Source organism: Geotrypetes seraphini, chromosome 10, assembly GCF_902459505.1.
Source record: "Geotrypetes seraphini chromosome 10, aGeoSer1.1, whole genome shotgun sequence".
NCBI classification, from domain to species: Eukaryota; Metazoa; Chordata; class Amphibia; order Gymnophiona; family Dermophiidae; genus Geotrypetes; species Geotrypetes seraphini.
In genome coordinates, this window is record NC_047093.1 from 96,387,428 (window position 1) to 96,397,443 (window position 10,016).

The 10,016-nt window shown below is 42.0% G+C and overlaps 1 protein-coding gene across 1 annotated transcript in view; it reads left to right on the forward strand.

The window, feature by feature from the left end:
- The window catches only part of ENTPD2 (ectonucleoside triphosphate diphosphohydrolase 2), a 169,638-nt gene extending 164,542 nt beyond the window's left edge, over positions 1–5,096 (forward strand). Inside the window, exon 9 of the mRNA XM_033959937.1 lies at positions 2,790–5,096. Within this exon, the coding sequence (XP_033815828.1) occupies positions 2,790–2,993 (204 nt within the window). The 3' untranslated portion in view covers positions 2,994–5,096. The remainder of the gene's footprint in view (positions 1–2,789) is intronic.
- The last annotated feature ends 4,920 nt before the right edge of the window (positions 5,097–10,016 follow it).

Here is a 10,016-nt window from a genome sequence, read left to right on the forward strand (position 1 = left end):
ACCTGATTCCATCCACACAAGTCTTGAATTGTTTTATATTGAACTTATTATATTAAAGTATAAAGAGAAACAATATTCTGTACAATTGTCAATTTATAAATCAGCGTCTTCTCCCCACTCTCTCTTTCCACTTTCCTTCAGCGCACGCACATAAAACAAGCAAGTAATTTTATATCATTTTCATTCTATTCATTCATAGAAATTAAAGTCTAAATAATGCCAGTCACATAACAAAACATGATTTTACAAAAATAATTCCCTGCAGTCAAGCCTGCAAGGATTACTAGATGTCTTTCAGCAGCTCCCCTCCCTCCCTCCCAATTACCTTCGTGGCCAAGTCAAAATGATCTACCAACAATAAAATTTAAAAAACACAAAGCACATTGTACGCAGAGAAAATGTTAATTATCATTTATATTCCGCGGGTTTTCAGAGGTCAAGGCAGATGACTTTATGCAATGTCACCTCAGTAACAACTATACAAAAATAGACAAATATGCAGGTCCTCACACTCTTAGGTCCAGGGAAGAGTGTGAGGACCTGCAAAGGGACCTGGACAAGCTGGAAGACTGGGCAAACAAATGGCAAATGCGCTTTAACGTGGAAAAATGCAAGGTCATGCATATAGGGAAAAAGAACCCGTTGTTCAACTACAAATTGGGGGGGGGCATTGTTGGGAGATAGCAGACTTGAGAGAGACTTGGGTGTGATGGTGGATGCATCACTGAAGCCATCTGCACAGTGCGCAGCAGCCTCAAAAAAAGCCAACAGGATGCTGGGCATCATAAAGAGGGGCATAACAACCAGGACGCAGGAAGTCATCAAGTCATCATGCCATTGTATTGAGCGATGGTGCGTCCACATCTGGAATACTGTGTTCAGTATTGGTCGCCGCACCTCAAGAAAGACATGGCGGTACTTGAGAGAGTCCAAAGGAGAGCAACGAAACTGGTAAAAGGGCTGGAACACTGCCTATACGCCGAGAGGTTGGATAGGCTGGGGCTCTTCTCTCTGGAAAAAAGGAGGCTCAGGGGAGATATGATAGAGACCTTCAAGATCATGAGGGGCATAGAGAGGGTGGATAGGGACAGATTCTTCAAACTGAGGGGGACAACAGGTACGAGGGGGCATTCGGAGAAACTGAAGGGAGATAGGTTCAAAACAAATGCAAGGAAGTTTTTCTTCACCCAAAGGGTCGTGAACACTTGGAATGCGCTACCGGAGGAAGTGATCAGGCAGAGTACGGTACATGGATTCAAACAGGGATTGGACAGATTCCTGAGGGATAAAGGGATCATGGGATACTGAGAGAGGTGCTGGGATGTAACACAAGTATAGAAAGCTAACCAGGTAATAAGTATAGAAAGCCAACCAGGTCGTGCATGGGCAAGACCGGAGGGTGAGGACTTTGATGGGAAGATAGGACTTTAATGAGAAACCAAGGTGGCAAGGGGCCCCTTCTGGTGATTCAGACAGGTCGTGACCTGTTTGGGCCGCCGCGGGAGCAGACTGCTGGGCAGGATGGACCTATGGTCTGACCCGGCGGAGGCACTACTTATGTTCTTATGTTCTTACCCCCTCCCTTTTTATTAAACCGCGATTGCATTTTTTAGCGCAGGGAGCTGCGCTGAATGCCCCACGCTGCTCTCGATGCTCCCTGCGCTAAAAACTGCTATTGCAGTTTAGTAAAAGGGGCCCATAGTGCAAAATATAGACAGCATATATAAATTCTCAAAACGAACATATTTGATCACTAAATTGAAAATAAAATAATTTTTCCTACCTTTGTTTGGTAATTTCATCAGTCTCTGGTTGCACTTTATTCTTCTGACTGTGCATCCAATATTTCTTCCCTTTTAGCCTCCTGTATGCTTCCTCTCCTCCAGACTTCATTCCCTCCCCCAACTTTTTCTTTGTTTCATCCTGTCCCCTTCTTTCTTTCTCTCTCCATGCCCCCTTTCTTTCTGTATGTCTGTCTTTCTCTCTCTCTCTGTGCCCCATTTCTTTCTTTCACCCTGCCCCCTTCTTTCTTTCTCTCTCCATGCCCCCTTTCTTTCTCTATGTCTGTCTTTCTCTCTCTTTCCCCATGCCCCAATTTTTTCTTTCTTTCACCCTGCCCCCTTTCTTTCTGGATCCCTGTCCCCCCCCTTGCTTTCTTTCTGGCTCCCTGGCTCCCCCCCTTTCTTTCTTTCTCCCTTCCCTCCCCCATGCCACCGCCACTACCACCACCATGCTGCCACCACTGCCAGGGAAAGGCTGCCACTGGCCATCGGAAACAGGCCGACGCCGAATTCGCCCTCTTTCTTTTCCCGCGGGCCGAGCAACTCTGGCTGCCCGACGTCGGACGGCTAGAGTTGCTCGGGGAAGAGAAGCAGCAGGGAGGGAGAATTTGGCGCCGGCTTCTTTCTTTCCCCAGCGGCAGCCTATTCCCCGGTAAGTGGCCAGCTTACCTTGTACCCGGGCCTTGTACCTGGGGCGGAGCGCCCCCCTGCCCCCCTTAGTACGCCACTGAATATGTGTTAGTCTTCTGGTCTGAAGGTAGTCCAGTGCCCTTGAGGTGAAAACCCTACTATGCTGGTCACAAAGAGAGAATTGATTTGCTTGGAAATAACTGATGAGCAACCTCTGGACTAGTCCTTTTGTGTGCCATTTAAAGCTTTAAATTGGTGGATTTTGTTTCATGAAGTAGAAAAGTAGTCCTAAAGCATAGGATGGTCACACTGAATATAAGAGATGTCTGCTGCTCTTTCTAATAATGTCAATATGTTCCTTGTATCTTGAACTTCTAGGCTGGAGACACCTCAATTGGCTGGGCCCTTGGTTACATGCTGAACCTCACCAACATGATACCTGCTGAAGAGCCAAGCTTGCGCAAGGGAACAGAATATGGCTCCTGGGTTGTTCTCATCATCCTCTTCGTGGCCATCATCCTGATCGCTCTGGTGCTGCTGTTCTTTCTGTTTCGCAATGGGAAGGAGGATAGCTCCATCTAAGAAGAAAAAGGAAGAGGGAGAGAACCAACCATCTAATTCCCTCTGCTGAGAAATGGATGCATGGATAATTGGACATGCCTGCCTGTTTAGAAGACATAGGCATTTCCATGCAGCTTCCCATTTACAGCCTACCCCCTACCCCCAATTGGCAATGCTGGGGAGAAGCAAATAAAAAGTCTTCCATGCTTCAAATCTGGGAAAGTGACCACTAATTATATGATGTTAGGAATGGTTACAGGGACTGCTGCTTAAAATTGATTTTTTTTGTTGTTTAATTATGAGGCATCTACTGATTAATTTTAAATCAGATATAGGGATGTAATACATATGAAAGATATGTTTTTCCATTATATTTTGTGCAGCTTTATCACGTTGTTAAAAAGGGAGGAAGATGTCATTTTCCTCTGCTGTCATATAGGAAGAATGCGTTACTGACCACTGTTATTAATTATCTCATTGTCTGTTCTTTTATATTCAGTGGTATTTTATTTTGGCATGAGGCTTCTTGTAATGTTCCTTGGTTACCAGGAAAAGACCATGTTTGAATTTAATGAGAAAAAAGGAGAGTGGCTCACTTTGGGCTATAGGAAAGAGGTGAGTGTATAATAACCAGTAATAGATTGGAATCAGGGCTCTCTGCATTTACTAGAAAATGGATACCTATTGAAAGGGAACCCTCGTATCTCAATTGAATTTAAAAAATTTGTTTAAGGCTAAACACTCCACTGTATGGTGAAGACGGAGCACTTTCATGTACATACTGAACTGAGCTGACAATGGCATTTTCTTTTGAGGAAAAAGTTCATTTTATCCTGCATTATTAAGAGGAGTAGTATGGTGCTTCTCCATCAAAGTTGGAAATTAAAAATAACCCACTTGTTCCATTGAAATAGGTACCATTTACCACTACTGGATCCTATGAAGGAAAATGGTGAGACAATGAACAGATTTAAAACAACGATGCCTCCTGAGGGTGAGGAAAAAATTAAAGCACATGGGATGGCACAATGAAAATGAAATGATTAGGTTTCCTAAATTTTTATATATTACTCTTTTATATTGGACTATATATTTTTGAAACTCAAGTTTGTGAGTTTGCATTTGTTTGATGGTGAACATTTTGGGTATTGCTCTCTGCTTAGTCCAATACTTTATTTCCATCACTTTCTTTACAAACTGTATCTTTAACATGAAGTGACTTGGCACTGAATAGATCACTGTGAAATGACTGCCCTCCACTGATGCTAAGGGAATCTACATGTCTCCTACCCTTGAGGCTAATTTATTATCACTTCAGGTAACTCTGGCCTTTATGACAGGACTGTATTTACATTTCATGTGCCCATAGGGCAGGATCTTTAGCAGCTGTTGCTCCTCCTCAGGAACAGAGAGGACTATGCTGATGTAGCATCAAAAAAGGCTCCCAAACGTATACACTGAATGTGATGCAGCAGCTCTTTGGGTGCAAGGAGGGCTTGATCACTCCTGGTAAGGAGCAAACTCCTTCTCTATGCCTAGGGAATGGTAATCTAATTTTGTGTTGAATTCCTATCTCCATTCATTTTAAACACTTGTTTCCTATGCCTTCTAAGTCATGTGCCTATCTTAAATCTGGCCCTGACCAGGAGATGAATTTCTGACCTCCTAAACTAGGTAGATAGGAGATGCCTTCCTCCATGTAGTCAGAGAGAGCTCAGTAATAAAAGTTAATAGATGAAAGTAGCCCATGGACATAAAGTAAGGGGGTTGGACTAATAAAGTTATGTAACTCCACTACCAAATTGAGGAACTCTGGATTGAGAGCAGGGATCAGAGAGCTAGATGCTGTGCATGAATACATCTCATATTTAATTTCATGAGATGAGGGGTTTCATTTGGGGAGCATGTGCTATCAGGGTAATGTGGCTGACTGCATTAGATAAGCTTTAAAAACATTTTTTCACAAGTGTTATAAAATGACACCAGGGCTGAAATGTTTGGGCAAATAAGCTTGCATGATAGTGTAGTAAAATTCCAGTTACCTTGAGAACATGTGAGATCTTTCTACCCACTAATAACATGGCTATATCGAGCAATTTTCCTTCAAACTTAGTCATTATATAAGCAAATTAGAGTACAATGACTTTTGGAGCCTGTTTACTAAAGTGTGTTAGGAAATTAGTATGTGAATTAACGCACACTATTAATGCATGAGTGCAGTATCTGTTACCATACTGGCATGAGAGTTAGGTTGTGTTAATTCGCTTAATAACTGCATAGCCTGGTATGGGGTAGGAAATGGACTGTGCATTTCAGTTAATGCATGGTGTTTTAACACATGCTAATGGTCACTTGCATCTAATGTAGATGCACTTACCACCTTCTAAACAAGAGTTGGTAAGTGTATCCATGCTAATTGTGAATCTATAACTAACGGTAAAGAATTTTTCTGTTCAGTAACTATGGAAACTTGACGCAACAGCTTGTACACAGGCTTTGCACATAGGGGCCGATGCAGAAATCTACCACGGGCTACAGTGCATCCTTAGAGAGCAGTTTACTTGCTCTTTAATGGTTGCTGTATGTTGCAAGAGCTTCTGCCCTGCTGCAGTAGACATCAGTGCACAACATATTAAAATGCATGCTAAATAGTTGATTGAGCTACCCCGCAACATAGAGCCAGTGCTTATATCTACCATGGGAGCTCAAGGCCAGAAATCTGCTGCCAGGTGTGAGGCTGGCATTGGGCTCCTGCAGTCAGCATTAGCCCCATCTTTTTCCTCTGCCAGGTTCTCTACTGTTCCCCACCCATCCCAATCACTTGACCTTGGCCCGATTGGGAAGCCTTTCTCCATCCCTCCCTTATATGGCATATTGGCCATACTCAGTGCATCCCAGAATACACCAGGTGGGGCAGAAGCAACCATTTTCAGGACTACAGCCGGTGGGCATGCCTCCTGCCTTCAGAGGTACTGGGTTGGAGGGCAGGGGAGAAGAGTGAGAGTGCCAATAGACACTACGGATATTTTTTAAAAGTCTGGGTGGCGGGTTAAAGGTGTCCCTGACCCTATCCCAGTCCAGGTTGGTTTTTATTTTTTACTGTCGCCCTTCCTGTCAATGCCTTCGTCAATCACTGCTTAGGCCAGGGGTGTCCAATGTCGGTCCTCGAGGGCTGCAGTCCAGTCGGATTTTCAGAATTTCCCCAATGAATATACATGAGGTCTATTTGCATACACTGCTTTCATTGTATGCTAATAGATCTCATGCATATTCATTGGGGAAATCCTGAAAACCCGACTGGATTGCGGCCCTCGAGGACCGACATTGGACACCCCTGGCTTAGGCACTGACATGAAAGGTAACGTTAATCAATGAATGCATATTAATGCTGTGATTTTAATGCAACACAACAATGAGGCAGAAAAAGTTCAAAAAGGGACTTTTTCTGCCTCATTGTTGTGTTGAGTTCAGGTTGTGGCAGCAGTTTTTTGGAGTGTGTTTTGTTTTGTGATTTTAATGCAGCAGTAATGACCATTAGCTCATTGTAGAATGCTGTGCTATTTTTTAGTGGTATTTTTCAGTAGAGCTGCAGCTCTACCATGACGCTTACTGCATCTCCCCCATGGTTTGCATTCATTGCAAAAATTATTATGCACTAAGGAGTCCTTTTACTAAACTGCAGCAAAAAAAAAATGGCCTTCACACTTCCTGTATGAGGGTCTTTCCCACATGCTAAGGCCACTTTTCTTATGGCTGGAACATGGCCAATATTTCTGTTTTCCAAATTAATGGCCAAGTGTTAATTTTTCCATTGGCACTTGAGCCCCTACCACTTCTTATTTTGTAGACGGTAGGGGCCCCTGCACTAATCAGTTAGCCTAGGAGGCATTGCTGTGTGCTATCTGATTCAGGCTGTCAGGCCTACTCGCTGCCTTCAGACATGCCCCTTTCAGAAAAATATGATTTAACAGTGCACAAAGTGCATATTTTACCACAGGACAGCAGAGCATGTCCCAAGGTAAGCCTTTTTACTTTACTAAAGTGTGGTAAACAAGCCACTTTATTATATTATACTTCCACTTCAGGTGATCGAGGCAAGCAGCGTGCCTGATTTTAAGAAGAAATGGGATCGTCACGTGGGATCTCTGCACAGAGTTAAATAGGGGAGGGCTATTAGGGTGGGCAGACTAGATGGGCCGCGGCCCTTATCTGCCGTCTTTAAAAAAAACAACAAAAAAACCCACAAACATTTATGTATCTTTAGTTCTCATGGTATGCACTTAAGTAAGTTGTAAATGCAATGTGGGAAAGTTAAACAAGGGCTTTGCTGCTTTTTTTTGGTGTGCGTGTGCTTTTAGTGAGGCCAGTTTGTCAAAACTACTTATGCAAGTATGTTTACATGTGTTTAAAAAAAAACCCTCAAAAATAGCATGGGTAAAAGTATGGGAGAAAAGGTGTAATAGAATAGGAAATCTGCATATGTAGTCACTCTCAACTATTTCATATGGGGCATATTTAGATGGAAATGTATTAAATGTATTCACATGCAAAGTAGACATAAAAGATAATAAGTTTAAGGTGTATATTCCAGGTAGTTTCTGCTTTTCCCAGCTCAATGTCATTTCATAAACAGCTGCTGCATTTGAAGGCAATTGCTCTGCTTTGTGTATCGCGTGTCACCAGCACGACAGATGCAAAGCTCGTGCAATATGTATGCTGGTCGGCATTTTCAAAGGGGAAGTGCTGAATAGCTTGTCTTTGAAAATGAACAATCGGCCCTAAGGCTTCAAAGCACCTGTAAATCTCCAAACATCCAGAAGTATAAAAACTATCATCTGAAAGAAAATACATCTGATCCGATTTCTTCTGTCTGTACAAAAGATGCCCTGTGCTCAATACAAACTGAAAGTCAGGTTTTCATGCAGTAAACCCATTTCTTTTGGCTTATAATGGAACATTCTGAAAAGGAAGCACTGAAACATGATAGCTCCTGTCAAACTCAGTATCAAGCTAGTTACCTGGAAGCTGCCTTCACATTTCGGCTAGTTTATCGGATGAGGCCTAGCCTCTTTGTACAGGGCCTAGCTGGCTTTGCTGCTGTAGAACATTTGAGTTCACTTTTGCTTATTTTTTTTAGGGTATATGCGCAGTTATAAAAATAATATCTTTACTCCTCCTATTTCCTTTTTAATGTGTTAGCTTGCACCTCAATTATTAAATGCTAACTGTTTTATGTGAATCATTTAAAAAAGGAGAGGAGAAGATTATCTGTCCTTTTTTAAATCTCTTTTGTGCTAATAAAATATGCATTATTGAGGTGTGAATGATTCCTTTATTTCACTGTGCTAAATTAGTACTATAGGACTCAATTATGTAAATGGTGTCAAATTGGCGCTGATAAAATTTCACGCTAAGTATTGTTCTATAAACGGCAGTGCATTGGGCACTTTTTAAAGAATAGCATTTGGTGCTGAGATCCATACCCACTTTTAGGTGTAAGGATTTTACACAAATAAAAACTGGTGCAAATTCTTGCGCCTAATTACACACTTATTTATTTATTTATATACTGCCTTATCAATGGAGGTTGTCTAATCGGTTTACATTCAGGTACTCAAGCACTTTTTCATATCTGTCCGGCAGGCTCACCATCTTCTTGAGGTAAGATAAAGCCTGTGATGCTGTTCAATGGGTAGTTGAGTGTGAGGCCTTGTTGCAAGGAGCTGAACAGCATCGCAGGCTTTATCCTACCTCAAGAAGGCATTGAATGTTTGAGTGTTTGGAACACCATTTAGTATATGACTACATCAAAGTGTATGTGTTTAGCTATGAAATATGTTAAATTTCTGTTATTTTCTACAATAAATGCAGATATTGAAGGTTCATTTAATAAAATACTGCTAGATTTTTTTTTTGCATAAAATGTCTTTATCAATGTATCATTGCTAAGTGTGAAAACATAAAAGTTATAGCTATAATAACTAAGACATTTTGGGCCTCCTTTTATTAAACCGAGGTAGAGCTTTTTTATGTTTAAATCTGTTTTATTAACAACAAAGGCAAAACAGCAGACAATTACATTTTTTGATTGTAGGGGTGTACAAGAAGGGGACCCCCTCCCCAAGAGGACTCCACCCCACCTCCCAAAAAACAGATCCGTACATTCATTTTAAATCATTCTTTGGTCTAGAACCCTTATCAAGTAAAAGTCACATTTGCATCACCTCCCTTCATACATGGTGCGACAGGATCAGGGCATTGATGACCGCCCCAGTCCATGATGTCATTCAGTTATTTGTCACCTTCATGTTTCATAGCTGTAGGTAAACGGTTAGTCCCTGTCTCCATCACCGACCAATTCAAATCTCCATATATCCGTCCTCCAGAATGGCCTCCATCATAGGGTGGCTAAAACATAAAGAAAAGTCCACCTTAAGTATAAATGTCATGGGGACTTAGAGGCTGTTGACAGAGTCATCTTCCTCTATGTGGTCAAAAATTGTGTCCATCCCACAAGAGAGACCTGCAGTTTGGCTGTTTGCCATGAGGAGCTGTGCAAAAGTGGCATTGTGAGACTCAAAGATGAAGGGGAGGAATATGTAGAAGCTGATAAAGAAAAGGCCGAATTGCTTAACAAATATTTCTATTCTGTGTTTATAGCTGAAGCACCGGGAGCAGGACCGCAGAAGACAAACATGAATAGGGATAGAGGAGTAATAGACCTGATTGATTTTCAGAGGGTTGTGTTCGTGAGGATCTAGCTAAAATAAAGGTAGACAAAGCGATGGGGCTGAATGGTGTATATCCAAGGGTGCTGAAGAAACTTAGGGAAGTTTTGGTAGCTCCGCTGACTGACCTTTTCAATGAGTCTCTAGAGTCGGAAGTGGTACTGGAGGACTGAAGAAGGGCGGATATGGTCTCTCTCCAGAAAAGTGGAAGTAAGGCAGAAGTAGGGAATTATAGGCCAGTAAGTCTGACTTTCGTGGTAAACAAATTAATGGAAACACTTTTAAAACAGAGAATGGTCAAGTTTCTGGAATTCTG